Below are 22263 nucleotides of genomic sequence, written 5' to 3' on the forward strand. Positions count from 1 at the left end.
AAAGTTGCAAGATAGCATATTAACATAAATTACAAGTGTTTGTTAATAATCGTACTTTTAAATACAATACAATTAACTCAACAGCATCCTATTAACAATGGGTTGTTTTTTTTCAAAACTTCTTATTGAATTTCAGTATTTCTATTTCTAAAATACTAAACTTCTTCATTAAAGGTGGGAATACTTAAATTGTACCAGGTGATAGATAGTCATGGACTCAGTAGAACTAATAGAAAAAAATATCTGTACCCCTGAAACTGAAATTGGAACAGTTCTGTGTTGTTTTTACTGTTTTCCTTCAGGTTCTGTGATTCAAGCACAAATCAAAAATAAATGAACAAATGCAACATTAAAATGCCAAGTATCTGCTTTAAGCCACGATGCGTTTGTGAATGGCTTTGCATCAGTAGTGAACGTGATTTTTGGGAGATAGACGTGAATCCTTCCACAGCCAAAGCTCTGGTTGGAGAGACACACAAAATAGATGGACAAGCAAATGGTCACATGTGACCTTTTAGATTAAGGTAAAGTTTTCTGTCAGTACAAGGAATAAAATGATAAAAGAGATACTAAAGGTGGTTGATTTGCCAAAGTCAAGGGTGAATCACAGGTGAATAAATCTTTGAGATGACAGGAAAATCATTTGCACTTCAAAGCTCCACTTCATGGCAATACTCTCAAGGAAGCATGTGGACATGTTTCCTTGTCAGTGTTCAAAGTTTTTCTCTAAGCTGTCCTTGATTTGATAATCCAGCTGAGCTCTATTCCTCTTACTGAATATTAGACTAAAGGCAGGAGGACCCATGACAATTAACAGCTTATAGGGCAGGGCTGTAGCCGAGGAGAGCACCACCGGGGATGACACAAGTGTCGACTGATGTTTATAGGTTAATGGCTTCATTAACTTCTCCACAGATGTTTAATATTCATGCATATCTGTCCAAAGACTTCTGAACCTATAAACTTTGGGTAATATGTACTCACACAGTCCTTTAACGTGTTACTATAAAGCCACTTGATTTGCAGCTGAGACTTTGTATTTTAATGAAACATTTATTATTTTAGAACAAATAAAGTGTCTATTTAACTGTCGTGAAAAATCCCAGTTTACATTCATTAAGTTGAGTTTTCATAGTTGAGATTGTCATTAAAAAAAACGTGTTTGTTTGTTCTGGTTCCAGGTTGCAGTGTCAGCTCTGTGCATGTTACAGTGAGGTTTCCTTGGAGGGGTCCTTGGCTTCCAGCACAACAGGCTTGAAAGACAAGATCTCTGTGAAGGTGTGACCTAAAGAAAGCAGCACAGCAGGATATTAAACAAAAGCACGTAGCTCACACTTTCCACCTCCTTTTGCCTCTGTCCATCTGAAATTGCAACCTCAATACGCCCCTTCATTCTTACGTTTCCACTGGTCCAAAGTCAGCTCTGCATTGTCTAGTGAGTGATCATATGGCTGTGCTTCCGTCTCCTCGTCTGGGTCTCTAAACTCAGTGAAGTAAGGCAGCGTGAGAGCTTCTGCAGCAGTTACCCGTTTTTCTGGATCTAGCAATAACATTCGCTCCAGCACTGACACGGCTGAGTGAGAATGATGACAACAGAAAATCCATTTGGAGTTTGTTTACCAAAATGAAAACACATCAAATTAAAGGCCTGAGTATGTAATACCTTGTGGATTACTTGTGGAAAACACCTTCTGAAAGTCTTTCTTTTCCACTTTTCCAAGGCTTTTGAGGTAGGATTTTGCCTAAGAAGAGACAGAGAGGACAACGAATAGGCATAAAATATGATAAATCCATATTAGGTATGTGTTTATTAACTTAATACTGTACCACTAAAGTCCAACAAAGCACTCAAATCTGCCTCCAGTTCCTAAAATGTCATTGTTTCAAGCACAACTAAGCACCACAACAATCTTTAGGACCACAAAGTTACACATTTTTGGAACTCACATCCTCAGAGTCTAGTTTTGATATAAATTCCTGTGATGGTGTTCCTATGAGCTTCATGATCTCAGTCAGCTGATCTAGGTCTGAAGAAGAGGTGTTAAGGCTCAAATAAGAATAAAAAGGTACAATAAAAAAGATATTAGGTTAGACAAAAGCAACATGTTTGTTTTATAACTTGTGAGTCAACAAGGTGAAAGGATACGGTCACTGCCTTTAAAAAGAGGTTTTCCTTGCAGCATCTCTGCCATGATGCAGCCCACTGACCAAATGTCCACTGAGAAAGAAGAAATAAAAAGCAGAGTTGAGAAAACACCAAACATTTAGTAATCCATTCTAAAACAAAGTGTTACAACAGCCCCACCTAGTGGATAATAACTAAGACAACACCGGGCTTAACAGTACTGACATCTTCTTTTTGTACAATAACTTTAGCATATTTTAATTCATTCTTCTCAATTTAATTTAATTTTATTTATTGTGTGAATTCACAACAACAGTCACCTCAAGACACTTTAAATTTTAAGATAAAGATGCTACAACATTAGAGGGAAAACCACCACAATCAGACGATCCCCTGAGAGATAGCACTTAGCAACAGTGGGACAGACATCTGCTGTGGCATTTAGGATGAGGGGAAAATCGTCCAAGTTACAGGCCCCTCAAAGACATAGATTAATATCAGACACTGTTTAAGTGCCTTATTTTCCAGCATTTTTATTCCCTAATAACTTAAGTAGTAAATAAAAATAAATTCTTCAGGACTGGACACATTTAAACTCTGTGACAAAACAGCAAAAACATTCCAAACTAAAAAAAAAAACCTACAAATTAAAGCCAAAATCTTTCTTTTGTTCACTAAGATTTATTCTATAACCAGCTGAGAATCAATTATCACAGGATATATCACATTTTTGCAAATTGTAATGTGTAGATGCTAACTTGGATGTTTAGTCTATTTTCTGATAATTAACCACAGAAAACTTAAATAGGTCTACTTTCTGTAAACATTCATGGCTTATGTCGTAATATGAAAGTACTTGTACTCTTTTTGGATCCTTCTGTGTTTGTTTGAGAACCCCAACATCTATTTCTCAAATATATCACTATAGCCACCTGCTGTCATAGACAGCAGTCACAAAGGGACCAGTGTTAACTGCTAATACTGCTCATGTTGTCACAGTTATATTGCCATTCTTGGCGACTGTCTCGACAACTTGAACATTTTCAGCTGGGCCTCATGAACTGGAGAATAGCTCTCATTTCTGCAGGACTGTCTTACTGGATCCTAAAACTTGCCCTTTTTTTTTTGCTATGAACATCATTGGGTCAAACACTGAAAGCGTTGCCGTAGGGTCAGGATGTGATTGCTGTTGTAAACGTTAGTTATAAACCGGGTCTGGCTGCAAGTTTTTAATCATTGCTCCAAGTCTGTCACATAAACCTTTTCGACAGCAGGTCTTGTGACACGTGTCATTTGTGAAAGTAACAGATCACAAAGCTTGCTGAGATGTTGACTCTTTATATTATATTCCCATCTGGACTAAGCTTTACACTCTCATGATGATCAGACAGAAAAGTCCTTTTTTCACAAGATTGTGATGTATGGACACTGGGCATGTTGCTTATGACCAATCGCAGATAGTTGCACAGTTGCAAAACACACATTTTAGAATATTGCATACATGAATAGTGCTTATTTGGTCAGTTTAATTTCCCTAAAAAGTATATAAAATAAAAAATTGGTAAGTATGAAAAAAAGATTACATTAAAAAAATATTTTGAGACAGAAGATGAGCCTGGCATCAGAATGGAGGCATAAAGGAGACCTTAACTTGATTTGACCACCCTCCTATCCCATTTGGTCCCTGAAAATTACCCAAAATTGGCTTTGTGAAGTTTCATCTAACGAATTAGCAGAAAACAGATCAAACATTTAGGGTACAAAGACTCGGTGTTCTCTATGTCCTGCCAATTGAATTGTTGCACTTTTTCCTTTGAACATTTAATGGGACTATCTTCTGTCAGGGAGTTAAAAGAGCTCAAAAAGTACTGGAAAAATAAGAGAACATAAAAAGCCCCACATTTCAACACACCCCACGTACTCTGAAAAGAGGGGATTCATTGATTTTTAATGGAATGACCCAGCAGCAAAAATCCCACACTTTAAGGTTAATTTAAAATTAAAGCTAGACAAACACTTTGCCATGTTTTCCCTAAAGCTAATATTCTCCACCTACAGGCATCGGGCACTGTTCAAAGGAACATCTAGGAAATGGAGTTAAGCACACAGTGAGTAGAACAACCACTTTGTGCTGTTAATGATTTGGTGCTAATGGGGAGCGCTGAACTTGACACACAGATAGAAAGATCACAGTAAGAGTGCTTTTTTTTTCACCCCTGAATGAGCTCTACATTACCCGTCTGAGTGTAGTGCATCCAGTTCAGGATCACCTCTGGGGCTCTGTACCAGCGAGTTACTACGTACCCCGTCATCTCACTGTCTGCCTGCCTGGCTAAGCCAAAGTCCAAGATCTGCAACAAACATTAAAGTAAAATTAAAGTCTTAGCAGGGACTTAATATAAAAACATACAAACGTCAATGAAATTCTGTCTCGTGCAGTTATCAGTGTTATTACAGAACTCCGTTTTGACAGTGCACGCAAATAAAACAAAAACTGAGACATGATTGTTTTTTTATCAGGGTGTGTTCGTGTGTACCTTGAGCTCGCAGTCTTGGTTGATAGCGAGATTTCCTGGTTTGAGGTCCTGCAAATGTTGACATGAAAAGACAAGCAACGCCGCACCATAGTAGGAAGAGAAACACCAACAACCATTTATCTTAATACTTTTCACATATTTCACATATATGTTTGGTGAAAAATACATATTAAAGAGAGCCTACCCTGTGAATGATACCAGCAGAATGGATATACTGTAATAAAGGAATGCAACGAGCTGAATATTTTAACATAGTAATAATGGATTGGCAGCTGATCAAAGCAGAGCTCCTTACCTTGAGCCCTTTAAGCATCTGGTAAACCAAATATTGAATTTTTTCTTCTGAGAGCTTCTGCATCTTCATCAGCTTCCCCAGATCTGTTCCCATGAAGGGCATCACCAGATAACTTGGAAAATAACAAAAAATCATATTTAAAACTTTACAAATGTCCTTGAGGATTTGCAGAGAACACAGTTTTAATATCTCCATGCTTCTGTCAGAGTGGCAGAAAAGGTACTTACAAATCACGAAATCTGTCCAGAGAGAGGTCAGCTGTAAACACATCTAACAGGCCAATCACCTGCATCAGGAGGAAATGACATCAAATCAACGTTTCATATGAGGCATGTGTCTATAAAGACATTAGTTTGCTCATTTTAACAAGTTTGGACTTTTTTATGCTCACATTTTCATGTTTCATGTGTTTAAGGAGCCTCAGCTCCCTGTAGGCCCGTTTTGCAAAGATGTCAGACTGGAACGGTCTGTAGAGCTTCTTGATTGCCACCTTTGCTCCTGTTCTTGAGTCTCCTGCAGAGCTGAAGGAGATATGAACACAGTATTGTGCAAACGTTTCGAGACAACTCGCATTTTTTAAATATTTTGCTAGGAAAATTAGAAACAGATGATTTATTGAAATGTACAAACATAAATGAAAATATGTGAATTTGTGAAATTCTAACAAACATAAAAGTCAATATTTTGTATGACAGCTTTTATTCTTCAACACAGCCTAAAGTTTCTTAGGCAAGCTTTCTTTTCATTTCTTTAAGCTTCGGGAATAGTTCTGCTTCTTCAAGGACATTCAAAGCTCTTCTTTGTTGGGTATACTTTTACTACATTAGCAGTGTTTTTGGAATCACTGACATGCTGAAAAATGAAGCCACTGGCAATCCGATGCTTTCCAGGTGCTTTTCCATGGTGGATCAAAATCATTTTTGCATTCATAATTCCATCAGTTTTGACATGAATAGAACCTCAAACCATGACCTAGTATCCACTGTGTTTTACAGTTGGCTGTAGACACTCACTGTTGTATTTGTCTTTTAACCTCCTTCTTATATATCGAGGATTTAAACCAAAACTTTAAACATTCTTATTCATCGCTCCGCAGGACCTGTTACCACTGATTTTCAGTGTAGTTTGACATACCTTGGCCTTTCTCCCTGTTTTCATTCCTCATGACTTCCTGACAGCCATCCTTTCACTGAGACCATTTCTGATGAGGCTTCAGCAAGTAGTAAATGGACTAACTGAAGTGCCAGATGCATCTCTCGAGTCTTGTGTCAGGGGTTTGCTGGATTTTTTCAAGTTTCTTAAGGGCATGACTTTCAGATACTGCTCATGTGTTATAGACAGTTTTTTAAGCTGGCCACTTATTCTTTTCCAGTTAAAGCACACACTGTTCACCAAACCAACATGGGCCAAGTTTCTACCTAATAGCTTTTTGGGAATTTCCTTGTTGGTGCAAAAATATTATTTCATTCTTGTTATATTTGGGATTTTATTTAGATTCAGCTAAATAGAAACAGAAATAGAAACAAATTATTTGTTGTTTTTTTTTTTTGATGGGCCACTAGTATCGAAGCACCTAAAGATAGTGTCTAAAACCAGTTCTTTGTTAAGTTGTTTGTTACACAACAGTGGTTAATCACTCAACATTGGTGCCTCCTTTTATGCTTGAATGATTCATAGGTCAACATTCCTCTGAAAATGGTCAGATTCAAGGAATAGACTTGCAATTAGTGAAAAAGAAGCCAATTAATTTTGAAAGACTTTCGGAAAGCCTGGATAACTGATGCCAGAGAGCATTTAAAAATATTAAAGAAAGTCTGGTTTCTTGGAAGCAAAGATATCAAGATATCTGCACAGCACTATACATATGCGATGGCGTGAGACAAATTTTAAAAATAGCCCTTTATTATTTCCTGTATGAGGAAATCTAGGCAAGGAACATTCCTGGTTAGGCTGTGTAACTGAAAAGTTGTTTCCTTATCTTCGGTTGAGGAATTGTGTTTTTTAGTCCAAATCTGTGTTTACAGACAAACACCTACTTGCTCTGACGTGGCTCGGCAGTGATCTCTGGCTGGAACGGAGTTGTTCATGTGTTATTAAGTTGTATTCAGTCGGTCAGTGTCCGCCCAAGACGTTAATCATTGATAACAAAGGGTCCGCATGCTGCGAGACGCACAAAGGTGCCTGAAAAGCCGCTTTTTACTATCGTGCTTTTATTAAACTTGGCTCAGCTTTGCCATTTCACACGCAAATGTGCTGCTCATAATTAAGCTCTGTTGCTGTCAGGGTGATTGTGTAGAACGCAAGTAGTGTTGCTGCAAGTGTCTCCATCATATCAGGAAGTGAAGCAGCATGTGTTCAGCGGACCGTAGATACTTTTTCTTTTGTTTGACTGTGGCACAGTGCAGCCGTCTGTAGGGCACCATCTGTTCCGTCGCTCTCTTTGTTTCACCGCTCCACATCAAGCAGCAGTGCTGTCGGCTAATAGTTTCTTCCAATTTCTTAAGGTTTCACTTACCATACCGTCCCGTACGCTCCGGTCCCCACCTGCTTCAGATCCCGGTACCGCTCCGGTACTTCCCATGATGTTTTGTTAATTTCCAGGCGGTGATAGCCCGGTCTGATTCGCGTATTCATCTTATCTATTATAAACTCGATAGGCAGTACAGCACAAGCCCCTTTTTAAACTTGTTTAGGCTCTTCCGGCGTTACGATCTCATTGTCCCAGATCCCACCTATGCGCTCACCCGCGATCATTGCGCAGCTGTACTCAGGGCGCACCCTGAGGTCGCTAAAAGCCACTCCCGAGTCCTGCTGTAGTTGGCCTACAATTAAAGGTGAAGAAGAGAAGGCAACGTGAGAGAAACGAGCACATAGCGCTTTAAGTGCGTAAAACCTGTTTAGCAACCTAAGGATATGATTTCATTTTATAAATACACAAACGAGTGACAAATTAAAGAAGAAACTACAACCTTGACTGAAAACTAAATAAAAAAATGTTCAGAGTAAACATCTTCATGATGAGGTATTTCTGTTCAAATAGGGGTAGACAATGCTTTAACTGACAGGACAGATGGAGTCACTCGTTGGTTTAACGAGTAAGAAATTGGCGTGAAACGTGCCTTGGCTTTCGCAATCCGGTTGTCTTTGTAACTTGCGTGTTTGCGACACCGTAGTCTACATTCAATTGTGCTATTTAGGAGGAGCCTACAAAGAGCAAATGTTTCAGGCGTGTTGGAACAGGAACGTTACTCAAGCCAGGAGGCACCAGCTGTGCTTTTAGAAATCCTTGAATGTGTCACCCAGGTAACAGAACAAGGAAACAAGCCTATCACAAAACCAAACTGGAAATGTTACATGGTCACGTGTTCTGTGTGACATTTACACAGGAGGAAATTTATTATTTGAGAGATTAAGAAACAGTGACAACATTAAAATGTTACGCAGACATGGACGTGGAGTTTCCTTCTGTAACTGAACTGCAGGTATGCCACGAAGTAAAATAAAAAAACAAAGACACAATGACTCTTGATCACTCAGTTTATTGATTCTGTTAGAAGAGCTCCAACGGACATTTCACATAAAGCATATTCACCAAAAAGGCGCAACATGTGATGAGTAGTGCTGTTGCGTATGTAGTACAGTTAATACAAATCTATGAATGGCTGTGGCTGTCTTCTACTCTTCGCACAAAAAAAGTCTTTTTGTGGCACATTCTACAAATAACTTCCTCTTTCTGTGCAGCCACAACCTGAAGAAAGTAAATCGCAACATCCTGTTCTCGTTTGTCCTTCACTAAACTTGGTTACTAGACAAAAAAAAAAAAAAAGTAAATTACATCCGTGGCTCTATGAATGTCTTGACAGCTGCAAAAGAAAATGCTTTCTAATATAGGAAAACATACTGTGCGTGCTTATCTGCTTTATATTGTGCGTGTTTGTTGGCTGCGGCATCCTAATCATGTGTAGTAACAGTTTTAGCCACAGATATAATATCATCATAACACATTCACTCTCTCACACACATATTTTTGGTATATGTCGAGGTGTCACCTCACAGTTTGTCAGAGCCAGACAGGCCACTGTAAGACTTGTTGCCTGACTCATCATTAATAGCTTATTAAACACAAAACAGACAGGAAAAAAAAATTGACCCGAGTTTCTGTAAATATACTGCTTAAACTGCACAATATCATATATAAATTTTATATAAAATCTCATCCACTTATTTAAGGATGACTCAAATGTTAAATAAGGATACAGAAAATGATATTACAGCTTTAAAACGTATATCTTTTTAAATTTTATATAGAATTTGTATTTTTTGTGGAAACAAACTCAACACACTGTCTGTTTTGTGCCATCCAGCTTGCCTGTGAGGTGCTGTGCCTCATGCCGACCTTCCTGAAACTGCCTGCTAAAATAACAAAGTTGTCCAGCAGCTGAAGAGTTATAAAAATGTGAAAAAAATTATCTTTAAACACTTTGAAACGCTCTTGTTATTTTAGGCAGGAGAGATCACGGTCAAGGAAGTTACTACGAAGATCATGTGACACAGATTTCATTGGCCCAAGCTGGGGGCTTGCTGTCATAAGGCACAGGATTTCTGGGCATAGCGGTAGCTGCTTCTTGCTGTTGCTCCTCTCCTTCATCCCTTTCTCCTTCTGCACTGGTCCCACCTCCACCAACCCACGCAGGGAGCTCCAGACCTGGCTGTGAAGAGAAAGGCTTCTCCAGAACCTTGAGGACACGCTGGACCTGCAGCAAAGAGCAGAAGTGAGACTGGGTCACCACACTGAAAATGAAAAACTTAAAAGGGAATTAAGGGTAAATGAAGCACAGTCTGATTTCCAGTGAATGCTTCTGGGGAAGTTGTCTGTATTTCTCTACCAAAATCTACAGGAGACAAAGGTAGTTATGTTTCTATCTAGTAAAAATTAGAATCGACTAGAACCTGACCTCAGAGAAGTCCCCATTCTCAGCAGCCTCTATGGCATTCTGGGCAATGTAGTTTCTGAGTATCACACGAGGGTTGGTGCTGTCCATCACCCTCACTCTCTCCTCCTGCACAGCCTGCACATCACTCTGGCCTTCCAGCTCACGAGCCAGACGTTTCCTGTGGCAGTGATAACACAAAACATTCCCTCAGAGAAGTGCAGCAAAGGAACAATAATCACCTCGACACACATTTCCTCTTTTTTCTGTCTGTTTGCACATTTAAAAAAAAAAAACCCAAAAGCTAATCCGGTCTATGCAGTTCCTCCTCTGCTCTCATTTTCCATGCTTTTCTTTCTCGTCCCTTGCTAATAAAACTTACTCACTCATTTTTTTTGCCCCCGTCTCACCTATACTGAGTGATCCAGGATGTCCAATCCTCTGCCTGTTTGGTTTTCAGCTCCTCCTGGGTGGTCTCCATCAGATCCTTTAGTTTGCTGAGTCGCTCTAACTGCCTCGCGATTGTTGCTCTGTCTGAGATCATCTGGAACAGTGCTGGGTTGCTCTGAGCCATAGAAAGCAGCACTGCCAGTTCACTGTGGATACAAAACATCACTGTTATAATTCTTATAGGCCAATAAATAAATATGTTGGAAAAGAAAACACAGACATAGTGCAGGCAATCTAAGAGTTTAGAGAGAAAGTAAGGTACTGAGATAAAGAGTCCAGTGACTGTTTGTATCCATAGAAAGACTGGGTTACACAAAACTCACTCCAAAGTCCATCTTTATATCTAGATTAGTCAGGGATCAACCTTCCACATAATTTGGGGCATCATAAAATGCAGAATTAAATATTTTCTTTATAATTGTTTCACTTGCTAAATAATGAGCTCAGCTATTTCTGTCTGTATTTGAGCTCCAGATTCTTTCCATCGAATGTTCTCTCCAGTCTGCAGACACTCGTTACCATTCAGGGAAAATGCATCACAGGTACCATTACCCTTCTAAATTAATTTGATAAGGATTGGGTTTCAGAAATTTTAATCAAATTTAATACTTTCGAATCCTATTTTAACAGAAAAATATCAGATTACAGGTTCCCATAAAAAACAAAAACAAATAAAAAAAACCAACAACAACACTTCAAATAAGCATTTAGGACCATCTTGAAAGCTATGCTGGGTAGGCAGTAGAAGGATAATAAAATTATGGCACAACAGCTGCTAACAAAGGCAAACAAGGTCAGTGATGGCAGTAATTTATTGTCCATGTTGAATTTGTTGAAGCATTTGTCTAGTTTTAGGAAAATGGACATGTGATATGGGTGTAAAGGATCCGGGAAGGGCATATGGTTTCTGATAACATCCAACAGACAGCAAATATGGGTATCACTTCCAAAAGTCTCAGTTCCCGAGATCCCAAACAAAAAAACAAAAGAAAAGAAAAAACAGTCCCAATGGGTGCAAACCAAAACAAGGTCTGAAGTGCTTCCAAAAACTATGTTAAAGTGTTACAGTATCCCTGCCTGCTTATTTAGTACTGCGATTCTTACTGCTCTCCTCTTGATACTGGACAGATTTTAGAGTTAAAAATGCTGGATGGATAGGCATGTGACCTAAAATGAGTGATAATTTTACTTTATGTTCAGTGGTTAGTATTATCGCCTCACAGGAAAAAGATTCTGTGACTGCACACCGGCTACTCCGGCTTCCTTCCACGGTACAAAGAGGTGCAGTTAGGTGAACTAGTGACTCCAAACTGGCTGTACGTAAGAATACGAGGATAAATAGTTGACTGTCACTCTGTGTTAGCCCTGAGATAGACTGCCAACCTGCTCAGGTGCACGCTGCCTCTCGTCATAGTAAGGTACTGAGATAAAGAGTCCAGTGACTGTTTGTATCCATAGGTTCTAGACTCCTTTGACCCTTAAATGGATAAACAATTTTAAAAAAATGAATGAATGGATTGACCGATGGGTGAATAAATGGAAACAATAATATCAATGTTTGCATCATTTTCTGCTGCCTTCAAGTCACCAAAAATATCAACAGATGCTGCTTTAAGAAACCTCAGACTGATAACCTGTAAAAGACATGATGTATATGAAGCCTCACTAGTGACACCCAGAGGCTGCAGTATGAACTACACTGAATAAAAAGCAAAACATTTGACATTATCACCACAGGCACAGTCATTATTTCTATTCTAATAGTTTTAAGTAAAAATATAAGTGAATTTGGCTATGATGCGTAACACGCTGGGCTTGTGTGTGTGTAGCGGTATAACTATTAGCTAGCTCACCGTGGATCCATCGTGGGCTTGTTGGCAGCCTTGAGCTCCTCTAGGGAGGCGCACTGCTCAATCAAGAGGTCTGTGGCTTTCTTGACAGAGTCCTCTTCTCCCTCGCTATTTTCCTCAGTGGGACAAGAAATCAGACTCAAGCTACGGAAGGTGTTGGTGAAGTCAGCACCTGCAGAAGGGAGGCAGAAAAATGTTATTACAATGTTACATCCATCATTAAATATTTTTCCTGTTTCATATGCAGTGCCGTATGCACGCATTCTTAGACTCTCAGTCTGTCACTAGATTAAATGTTTCGTCACATCAAACTCTCTTTCTAAGCAGTACACAAAATAGTCCCACCTGTGTTGTGCATTGTCTGAAGCAGTTTGGTGATCAGGATCTCGTCCTCAGGGTCCTCCTTCTTCAGCAAACCCAGCTTCTTCCTCATGTTCTCCAAGTAGAAACGGTTATAAAGATCCAGGTACTCCTCCAGTACAGCCTCAGCCCGGTCTGGTGGCAACTCTGGAGCAAGAGCCTCTGCTAGCTTTACGAGGTTCCACCTACAGATAGCTGGCTGGGCTTGGTAGGAGTATCGTCCAGAGTTGTCCGAGGCATTACAAATAAAATCTGGATCAAATCTGAGAGAAATAAGAAGCGCTCAAACCTAATGTGTTATAATTAATGTATTATAATTATGGCTTCACTCCGACTCCGTGACTCTAACCTAATGAGTATGATGGTAACATGTGTGACAGGAATATTTTAAAATGCAGTTAAACACTGACCTGTCCATGAAGCCGTATGGACCATAGTCCAGCGTGAGTCCCAGGATGCTCATATTGTCCGTGTTCAGGACACCGTGGCAGAATCCCACGCACTGCCACTGAGCCACAAGTCGAGCTGTACGAAGCACCACCTACATACAGGAAGAGATGACAGCAATCCCATCAGGTCTCTAAAATCTGAGAACAGCCCTGAGCATATTACATCATAACTTCTTTCTATGGATCAGATAAAAAATGTTATCAAAGTTATTCCAGGCCTACAGTGCTAAGAAAATCTTGAATACATAACAATTTTTGATTTGCTGCAACATTTCACTGTCTCTACACGCTGACAGGTGAGAGTGTAACTCATGCTCTGACCTCTCGAAAGAAAGCTACGTTCCTCTCCACCCGATCTGGGTAGTTCTGTTGGATCTCAGGGTAGAACATCTCAATGACATAATCCATCATTTGACCTCGGATCTCATCGCGCCCATAGCTGGGACCCTGGCGACCTGTGAACTCATCGGCGGGCTTGAAGATCTCAAAAGATCCAAACCTGCTCAGGCCGTGAACACAAACAAATCCCATTTAAACACAAATAGAAACTCAATATGAGTAAGTAGGTCAGGTAATGTGCACCCACCTGATGAAGGTAGGAGCAATGCGGAGGACCACAGAACATCTTTCGTGGCGAGCGTGCCCGTTGTAGTACACATCACGTATGACCCTGCTGTCGGAAGTGACTACAGAGCCTGCTCTGGTGGTGGGCACTCCCAGGAAGAACATCGCCTCGCTGCACAGGAACTCTCTTATACTGGAACGCAGGACCTTACGGCCATCAGCTTGTCTGTGGAAGAGAAAAGGACTTTTTTTTTTCCAATGCTCAGCAAAAAAGGTGCATCTGATTGCCAAATATTGCCTTTCTTCAATCACATATGCTCTGTTAAAACAGAGAATCAAAGTATTTTTCATGTTTTAATCTCTCTGGTGGAGTTATAAAAATAGATTAAGCCACATTTATTCTTAACCTAATAAATAAATTAAACATAATCTTGCAAAGCCCACTCAAACTGACAATGAAAGCAACCCCTTGTACCTGGAGTACGGGGTCAGCCCAGCTCCTTTCACCTGAATCTCCCACCGGCCACTCGGGTTTTCTCGGAGAAGTTCGGGATCTTGGCCAGACGGAACCTTCACCTCTCCCAGGTAACAGGCCGCCCCATCGCCCAGCTGTCCGGCGAATTGTCCGAACTGATGTCCGCAGTAGCAGTGAGCGGCGGGTTCAGATCCTGGCATGACTTTGGATCCGCTGAGATATTCTGGCCCGAGAGGATCGTTCACGACCTCCTCTCCGTCCAGCCCCAGCAGTGCCTGAGCTTGGTGGGACACGGCCACGAACCGAGGCTTGGTCAGCGGTTGTGGTGTCACCCGGGAGAAACACGCTCCCTTCACCTGCCGCACCCCCTGCTCCTCGGATGGATCCAGGGGAAGTTTCTTGAGGGCGACGTTGTCAAATTCGAGCCGCTCCAGCGAAGAACGACTCATGGCCAGACCCATGTCGTCCATCCCGGCAGTGGAGACGAGTCTTAAGGCGGACACACCGGAAAGAAAGACGCGTGACGGTCCCAGCCTAGGTCCTAAATAAGCCATGCAAACCAGGCCATCTGTCTGCGTCTATCCGCTGGCGCAGTTAAAAAGTATTCACTAGTCACGCTTTCATAATCCTGCAAGCTACAGCGGATGTTTGTGAGATACGGTGTAACGACAGTATTCGTCCGATCGGAAACAAACAGAAAATACGGAACTGCATTGACCGAATAGAGTTATTTAGGTTTAAAATATTTTTTCTCATAAATTATCAAAATAAATTAAATTAAAAAAAAATCATTTGCATAAAATTAAAACGACAGGACTACAACAGTTTTGAGACAAATATATTTTTCCTTTACTTAAAATGTTTATAAATTCCATTTCTAAATCTCACTGCTTGGTGTGTTTATGTGTTTACATCAATGGCAGTACAACACGCTGAGGAAGAAAATCTTACAATACAAGGATTCCTACAGGAAATGGGAGACACACACAGAGGAGATGCTGCAGAGGTTGGACTTTATATGAATTATCCAAAATATGGAAAGCTTGCAAGTTGTCCACTTATGATTTCAAGTTCAAGTTAATCTTTCATATTCTTTTATTCGGATTATAAAAGGAAATTAACTTGTCTGACTTTACCTTGAAATTAATGTCTGTACAGTTTAGACTACTCGATTATTATTAATGGGACAGCTCATATTTCAAGGGAAGGTCATGTAGCCAGTGATTACAAACTCAGTAAGAAGCTCTACAAGAGATACAGCTCAGTGTTGGGCAATGTAAGACTCAAAGGCAGCAGTGATAACAGAATAAGGCTTTATCTCCCAAATCTGACCGGCTCAGTTTCCTTCATAGAAGATAAAAAACAACAGTCATTAAAAACATGATGGTTCATTTGAGAGAAAGAAACATGTTTTGTAATTTTCAGCATTTCGGTCCATGAGTTTATCTCAGACTGGGAAATAATAATGCATATATTCCAGAAGTACAGTTGGCACACTGAATATTAGGATGTTTCCTTGTGATGGTTTTTAGAGACAACTTTCTGTATATAATGCATATATTTGTGTGAGAGGGCCCAAAACTGGAGGTATAAACAACTCTAGAAGTTGATAGATGATGCACTGCTCTTCCTGAGGCATATATAAACCTGTTCTGTATGCATGGGTAATGACATAAATGGGTGTATGGTATCATTTCAGCTGCAACCAAGTCAACACAAACTTTTTAGTATTTAGAAAATAGGCAGATCATGTAATATCATAAAGACATCCTCTTTAATCTTGCATTGAACCTTTGCACGTGTAAGATAACAACACACATTTCTGCAGCTCCAATATGAGGCACTTGTCTTGTTGATGTTGGCAGGACGGTGCACAGAAGAAATCAGTGAAGTTTGTCTAATGCTTTAAAAACGTATTGAGAATTAGGAGAATGACGCTCAGTCTGATTCACATCATTTTCATGTATTCCTTACATACATATGTGGGCCAGTCTATACAATAACTATATATTGTATTTTTCCACCTTTTTAACATAGCTGTATTTTTTTTCCCCTCTCCCAGACTGCATGTACAGAACAAAAATGTTATCAGTCTCTAATAAAGTGCTGAACTTGAAACAAGCCAATTACCAACAATACTGGTCGGCACTATATGAAGGACTAAAGAAACAGCATGCTCCCAGAAAAATCCCCCACTATATCAGGGCCCGTGAGTAACAGTGAACCTGATGATCAGGATGCTAATCAAATAATAATAATGAAAAAGAAAACGTGTGCATGAGTCCTTTGAAGGAATGCTGTGGAAAATATAAATATACTCAAAATGAACTATTGGCCTTTGTGAATCTTACCATAAAACAAACAAACAAAAAAATATATATATGCATGAATTTGCACAAAATATGCAAGGTACTCAAGAGTACTGTCATGGTTTCTTTGGCAGTACAGCCCTGTTGTGTCTACAGAGACATCATTATAAAGTGGGGAGCTCTGAACCCCATTAGGTCCTTGTTAGTTCACAATATGGGCTGGTGAACCCTCTTCCTCCAGCCTCACCTGACACCTGATTTTAAGGCCATTGGTGATGGATGCATTGTTTTAATAGATCATAATTCTGTTTCACAGATGGCTTAGAGAAGACCAGTTGGGTCAAGCAGGAAGAGGCCGCAGTGTCTCCAGTAAAGATCGGACTGGAGGTAAAGACAGCAGGGCTCTACCTAAACTTCCACCGACACGATAACAGGCATATCCCAGCATTCCCATCATGACGCCCTTTATGACAGCGCACAACACCCAGCCAACGCGTGAGGGAGGTGCGACACTAGGGAAGACAGAGACACACAGAGTTACGGTTGTAATGCCAAATCAAACACAAAAGGATTATGCTTATGGATTTATGGTGTAATTTACTGCGTACAAACAATATGCGAAACATACCTCATGATTTCATTAATATTAAGCTGCTTGTCCCAGTTTCGTTCTATGCCAGGGACGTGACCCATCCCTACGACTCCCACCACCACAGCAGGCACTTCTACAAAAAGAACAATGATAGCATAAACAATGTCTACACTCGGAAATGTTGATGCATAAAAGAATTGGTTATTTGGGGGAACTGAGTACATCTCCACTTTTACATTTAAAAATAACACAACTATTCCAGGGAAATGATCTCCGAATTTGCAAAGCTTTCTCTTGTTTAACTATTCAGAAACTTCTCATTACTGCAAAACATAGGCGTTACTGTCAAACTACAACATCCACAACCTCTTTTGTAGTTTCACAATGAATACAGATTTAGTTTCTAAGTTTATTCAGCAAAAACAGAAGAGAATGACTTACTGTTACAAAAAATGAAAAAGCATTTCCATTAAATGTCTGCACCACATTAAAACCACACCGACATCACTGGTCAGCTGATTTCACAACAATTGAGCCACATATCTGATGACAGATATGTGCACAGTACTTAACAGCTAAAATAAAGTTTTGACTCTTTAGTTTCAATTATATTGAGCAATGTTTTTTAAACCGCAAACTAAACGGACAAAAAAGTATTTTATAAGTGGCTGGAAAAAAGGAATTAACACCCATATAAGAATGAAAGAGAGACTTTAAAACTATACCGTGAAATTCACTGGCCAATTCATTAGTTAAACACAGTTGAACCCTCTTTTGACTTCAGAACTGCCTTAATTCTTCACGGCACAGATTTTCTAGGGTGCTGGAAACATTCCTCTGAGATTTGGGCCCATATTGACATGACAGCTACAGTTGCATTTTGGTATAATGCTGCAGTAGCACATCTGCTTGGAGGTATGATGTGTGTCCAACAATGATCTTTTACATAATTTGATTATAACAAATATCTATTTGAGTTAGCGTTTCCTTCCTAATCAGCTGAAAGCAGTCTGGCCAGTCTCCTCTGACCTCTGTCATCAACAAGACACAATATTTTCACCCAGAGAACTGGCACTCACTGAATATTTTCTGTTTTTTTGGCCCTTTGTAAACACTAGATATTTCCATGTGGGAAAATCCCAGTAGTTCCACAGTTTCTGAAACACTTAGAATCCACAGTTACACTTAGACCTTATGGCAAGTCCTTTCTTGCCTATTCTGATGCCTAGTTTAGACTTCAGCAGATTGTTTTGCCCATGTCTACATGCCTACATACAGTTGCTATCATCTGATTGACAGATTAGAGTTTTGTGTAAACAAGCATTTGAACAGGGGTACCTAATGAACTGGCCAACGAATGTTTATTAACATCAGATGAAACCAATTTATTGTCCTAGCTTTTTGAGGATTGTAATACGCACTCTGGGCATTAGGGGGGGACTCCACACAGCGAGTAGCCTGTCGGAGAGTGTGTGTGAGGTAGATGTCTCTTTCAGCCACAATGGTTTTGTGAAGAGCAGGAAACTCTCCAATCATCTCTGACATAGTTTGCTCAAGCAGGTCCTTCTGTTTACACTTCTCCACATCCTCTTTACTGAAACATGACACAGCAGTCAATTTAACAGTGAAAAGGAAGTGACACAGGACAGAGAATATAGTCTTGTTCTATAACTGTGGTGTTTTAGAAACAATTTAACACTTCCTACTTTACGTCTTTATACAGGATGCAACGCAACCTTAGAAACATTTCATTTTCTTAATTATATTTAGTGCAATACTAGCAGAGTCTGGATTAACATTGACATTTAAGGTTTTCAGTATAGAGACCAACATTCCAGTTCCTGAACTTTGACACAGTAGTAAGCATGAAGCTTAAATAAACTTTATCAGACTGCCTGGTTGGTCTCCAACATAAGCTTTAAAAACATACTTGTATTCCTTTAAGTCTCCATAACCAACATTTTATAATTCTGAGGTTCAATCTCAGAGTTGCTGAAAGCCACAATGGTTTTATAGATTTACAGACATCATCATTTAGAAAGAAATGGTAGCATTGCTGTTACTCTGAAAATGTGAGTGCTCACTGCCTGGTTGTACACAAAACACAAACACAGCAAGTCATGATTCTCACACATATACACTGTAGTTGCATTTTTACCCAGGCAAAGACTGCTGAAAACAATACGGTATTATCGCTTTACCATTTTTCACAAATTTCACCATTAACATTTAAACTTCTGTTTCACAACTTTGCTTTTGTACGTTTCCACAAAACTGAACCATCCTGAACCAATTTAGCGAGCAATATAATCCTTCTTGCCAAAAACTCTGAATGATGACTCTTCTCTAACGTCAGCATTATTCATGTATTTGAGCAAGCTGTGAAACGATGCACACTGTCCGCTGAATATTTGGTACTAAAACAGAGTCGTGTTGACGCTGTGTGACAGAAAGCGATCAAGATGAATTTATACCTGATTGGGTCTGACAGAAAGCAAAGACCCCAGGCCAGACGGGCCTTCTGCCAGAGACTGAGAGCAGCGATGGCTCTCTTGAACGTCACAGGAATTGGCCGATCCCCGAGATGAAATTTACAAAAAGGTACCCGGCCAGCCTAAAAGAGAAAGGTAAAAGTTTTTAAACAAACAAAACAAAAATAATAATACATAATCAAATTATTCTCCACTATGTTGCATTTGTGTGCACGGGTTACCTCTTTGAAGGCCTCCCTAAACTCTCCTCCAGGCGCCATGCCCAGTTGCTCTGTGATGTGAGCTGAAACTTTGAGCAGCAGAATCTGCATCAGACCCGACATCACCCCATTCTGACAAACAGAGCAAATAAATTAACACCCACTTCCAGTGGTCAAGGTCATTCTTTAAGTACATAGTAATTTGACAGTAATACAAGCCCAAAGAAAGTATACAATAATACAGGAAACTAAAGAAGTTAGTTCAGAAGTTTTATCCCAAATATCAAAAAAGTAGGAAACAAACCCAAAACTCTTAAGTGACACTCAACGCTATATTTACACCATACTGAAACAAAGTTTAAAATATCAGAACTTGACCATCATTGCCTTATTTGGAATAAATGTACTTCCACTGTCTTTGTTTCATTATGACCTTTTCCACCTCTCTTCATCTACCACTGCTGTTTTTCACACAACCAACACCTTTCATAAATCCTGACCTGTTTGATAGCCTGCTGAACCTTATCCAGATTGATGTCTTTGGCTTCCTTTAACAGCGTATTCTCGTCCATCTTCAACATCGATACCCTATACTGGCACAGCTCCACCACGACCACGTCTGGCTGCACAGCTCGGATCGTCTGCACCAGGAGAAGGAGCACAGCGGTGTGAAAAATCAAGAGACAAATACAGAATAAGAAAGCAGAAGACTGGAATGTCAAAGCAAATGAACAGTTATGAAAGAAGCAAGCACAAGAGAAATCAATGTGAAAGAACAAAAGAGACAGGTTATGCTTGCCAAAACAAGAAAATAAAAAGAAACGACATTTAAATATGTAATTCTGTGAGTGTGCTTCTCCACACACACAGAATTACACATAAAATTTCACCTACCATTAACAGTATATCACATTTTAAAAGAGTTTAAGTGGCTTCCTGCTCTGTAACAGTCCTGTTTTTCCCCCTCATTGGCTCACCGTGGCTACATCCTTTTTGCTGCTATCACTGAAATGGGCAGTGCCCACCAGGTATAAGATGCTTCCATCAGGTGCAGTAAGACGAGACACCGTCTCTGGGAGTTCAGGAGACGACTGGCGGCGCTGGGCTCGCAACTGCCAAAGCAACTCCACTGCTTCACCATCCGCTATACAGGAGAGGGATAAAAGTTTATTAAACTGACAGAACAATTAAAGTTATGTCTTACTATAACCATTATATTATGTGAGGGAAGGTACATAATGCACTATGCTAAATTGTAGAAATTTACATTTAAAAAGTACCTTTGAGAGGAATACACTAATAAAATCCTTAGCACGTGCATTTAAATGACAAAAAATAGAGTTCTTACTATTTTACCAATAGAAAGCTACTTGAAGTTATTGCTATTATTATTTTAGATTTACTTCAATAATAATGACATGCCTGTTGCAGTGCCCCCCTAATACCGATGCATTCATTGGTCTCGGATTACATTCAGTTTTATTCATTCAAATATTCGTAATAAAAAGTTATGAATGTGAGACAATATTTCACAACAAGTGGTCCCTTAAAGATAAGGAACTACATGCATTGTCTCATGAAATACTGTTCTCACAATATGTTTAGAAGGGGGGAAAAAGAAACAACAACTCACAAAGATCTGGAGGTAGACACGGCATTCCGTCCCCCGAAGGGCCGACTGAATCGTCCTGTGAGACATTGAAACAACAAAGTTAAATATAGTGGGCTTATTTACATCAGCAGCAGATTAAAATGTTATTCTTATTGCTCAAGTCAAGTCAGTTTAAGAAAGGTGGGGCAGCTTCACATAAGTGGCAATTGAGAAACAACAGAGACTATGTTACATCACTCTAAAAACTCAGAGGCTGACGCAGGGCTATCTCCCACCTGATAAAACACCCTATTTTTCAGCCAGACCAATAAAACATGTTTCTTTACCAACCTCCGAGTTGTTTTCTTGGTCCATGCTTGCAGCCCTGGGAGCTGTATGTGACAGAGAGCAGATGGAAGTCATTGGCGCACACAGAGAGCGGTGATGCGTTCACTGACAGTAACGTAGACACAGCACAGCCTCACTGACTGCTGACGTTGCTTTATGTGTAACGACAACAGCTGCAGACTTCTCTAAACGCAGTTTAAACGCGATCAACGCTGGCTAAAGTAGTTGCTGCCGCTGATTTCAGAGAATTAAATCAAAGAGGCACCGTTATCTAAAACGAGAGCATTATCAGTAAGATTAGAACAACTGCGCAGTAAAGGAAGAAGCGCCTAGTCGGTGGAAGGTCTAACGTGCAATACCTTACTTCCAGGTGTAGAGCTGCTAAATACTGAACGTGTAGTTACCGAGGGCTCTTCGTTTTGGCTAGCTACCTTTACTCAAGCTAATGTGGGCTAACAAGTCCGCCAGGAATCTGCTCTCATTAGAGGAATTTAAAAAAGAGGATTTTTTAAAAATAAATGCGAATCTGAAACACGAGATATAAGATACTATACGCGATAGTTGTCTATAAAAAGAAAGACCTGTTACTTACTAAGTCGGCCCTTCTGCCAGAGTGCTCTCCGCTAGTACAGCAGCACAGTGTCAGGCTGTATCTGACAGCCGCGGTGCATTCTGGTACATGTAGTCATTGATTG

The 22263-nt window shown here is 39.9% G+C and overlaps 3 protein-coding genes across 4 annotated transcripts; all 3 read right to left on the bottom strand.

Moving 5' to 3' along the window:
* mapk12a (mitogen-activated protein kinase 12a) lies at positions 1–7919 on the bottom strand. The gene is made up of 12 exons (XM_086298079.1): positions 7473–7919; positions 5349–5478; positions 5185–5243; positions 4958–5069; positions 4847–4876; positions 4663–4710; positions 4362–4476; positions 2147–2218; positions 1948–2027; positions 1664–1742; positions 1400–1573; positions 1–1285 (listed from the first exon to the last, which is right to left on the bottom strand). Exons 1-12 carry the CDS (start codon positions 7589–7591, stop codon positions 1206–1208), a joined length of 1098 nt encoding a protein of 365 aa, XP_086154205.1. The 5' UTR covers positions 7592–7919; the 3' UTR covers positions 1–1205.
* A 561-nt stretch (positions 7920–8480) lies between these two features.
* Positions 8481–14718, bottom strand: selenoo1 (selenoprotein O1). Its single transcript, XM_086298080.1, has 9 exons — positions 14037–14718; positions 13584–13787; positions 13319–13496; positions 12959–13089; positions 12534–12811; positions 12192–12360; positions 10299–10484; positions 9913–10069; positions 8481–9711 (listed from the first exon to the last, which is right to left on the bottom strand). Exons 1-9 carry the CDS (start codon positions 14588–14590, stop codon positions 9490–9492), a joined length of 2079 nt encoding a protein of 692 aa, XP_086154206.1. The 5' UTR covers positions 14591–14718; the 3' UTR covers positions 8481–9489.
* A 143-nt stretch (positions 14719–14861) lies between these two features.
* On the bottom strand, positions 14862–22224 carry trabd (TraB domain containing). Of its 2 annotated transcripts, XM_086298082.1 has the most exons (10): positions 22161–22224; positions 21572–21612; positions 21263–21317; positions 20607–20773; positions 20130–20270; positions 19651–19761; positions 19412–19551; positions 18359–18531; positions 16974–17070; positions 14862–16857 (listed from the first exon to the last, which is right to left on the bottom strand). In XM_086298082.1, the coding sequence occupies exons 2-10, from the start codon at positions 21593–21595 to the stop codon at positions 16686–16688; spliced, it is 1080 nt and encodes a 359-aa protein (XP_086154208.1). In that variant the 5' UTR covers positions 21596–21612; positions 22161–22224; the 3' UTR covers positions 14862–16685. The 2 variants fall into 2 exon arrangements, with proteins under 2 accessions (XP_086154208.1, XP_086154207.1); XM_086298081.1 differs by lacking the exon at positions 22161–22224 and having other exon boundaries at positions 21572–21643.
* Positions 22225–22263: the final 39 nt, after the last annotated feature.

This window comes from Aulonocara sp. 'chitande type north' Nkhata Bay, linkage group LG7 (assembly GCF_057382095.1).
Source record: "Aulonocara sp. 'chitande type north' Nkhata Bay isolate Kocher_YH1m ecotype deep benthic linkage group LG7, A_spYH_male_GT1.1, whole genome shotgun sequence".
Classification (NCBI taxonomy): domain Eukaryota; kingdom Metazoa; phylum Chordata; class Actinopteri; order Cichliformes; family Cichlidae; genus Aulonocara; species Aulonocara sp. 'chitande type north' Nkhata Bay.

Bases quoted from the DNA above. Each gene is read 5' to 3' on its own strand.
- mapk12a (XM_086298079.1), bottom strand. From the start codon at position 7,591: ATGAATACGCGAATCAGACCGGGCTATCACCGCCTGGAAATTAACAAA. The intron at 1,743-1,947 runs GTGAGTTCCAAA...GTCTCTTCTTAG, and splicing joins CAAAACTAGACTCTGAGGAT to GCAAAATCCTACCTCAAAAG. The intron at 1,286-1,399 runs GTAAGAATGAAG...TGCTTTCTTTAG, and splicing joins GACTTTGGACCAGTGGAAAC to GTCACACCTTCACAGAGATC.
- trabd (XM_086298081.1), bottom strand. From the start codon at position 21,643: ATGACTTCCATCTGCTCTCTGTCACATACAGCTCCCAGGGCTGCAAGC. The intron at 20,271-20,606 runs GTGAGCCAATGA...CTCCTGGTGCAG, and splicing joins GCAAAAAGGATGTAGCCACG to ACGATCCGAGCTGTGCAGCC. The intron at 17,071-18,358 runs GTGCGTATTACA...TTCTTTTTGTAG, and splicing joins GTCCCCCCCTAATGCCCAGA to AAGTGCCTGCTGTGGTGGTG.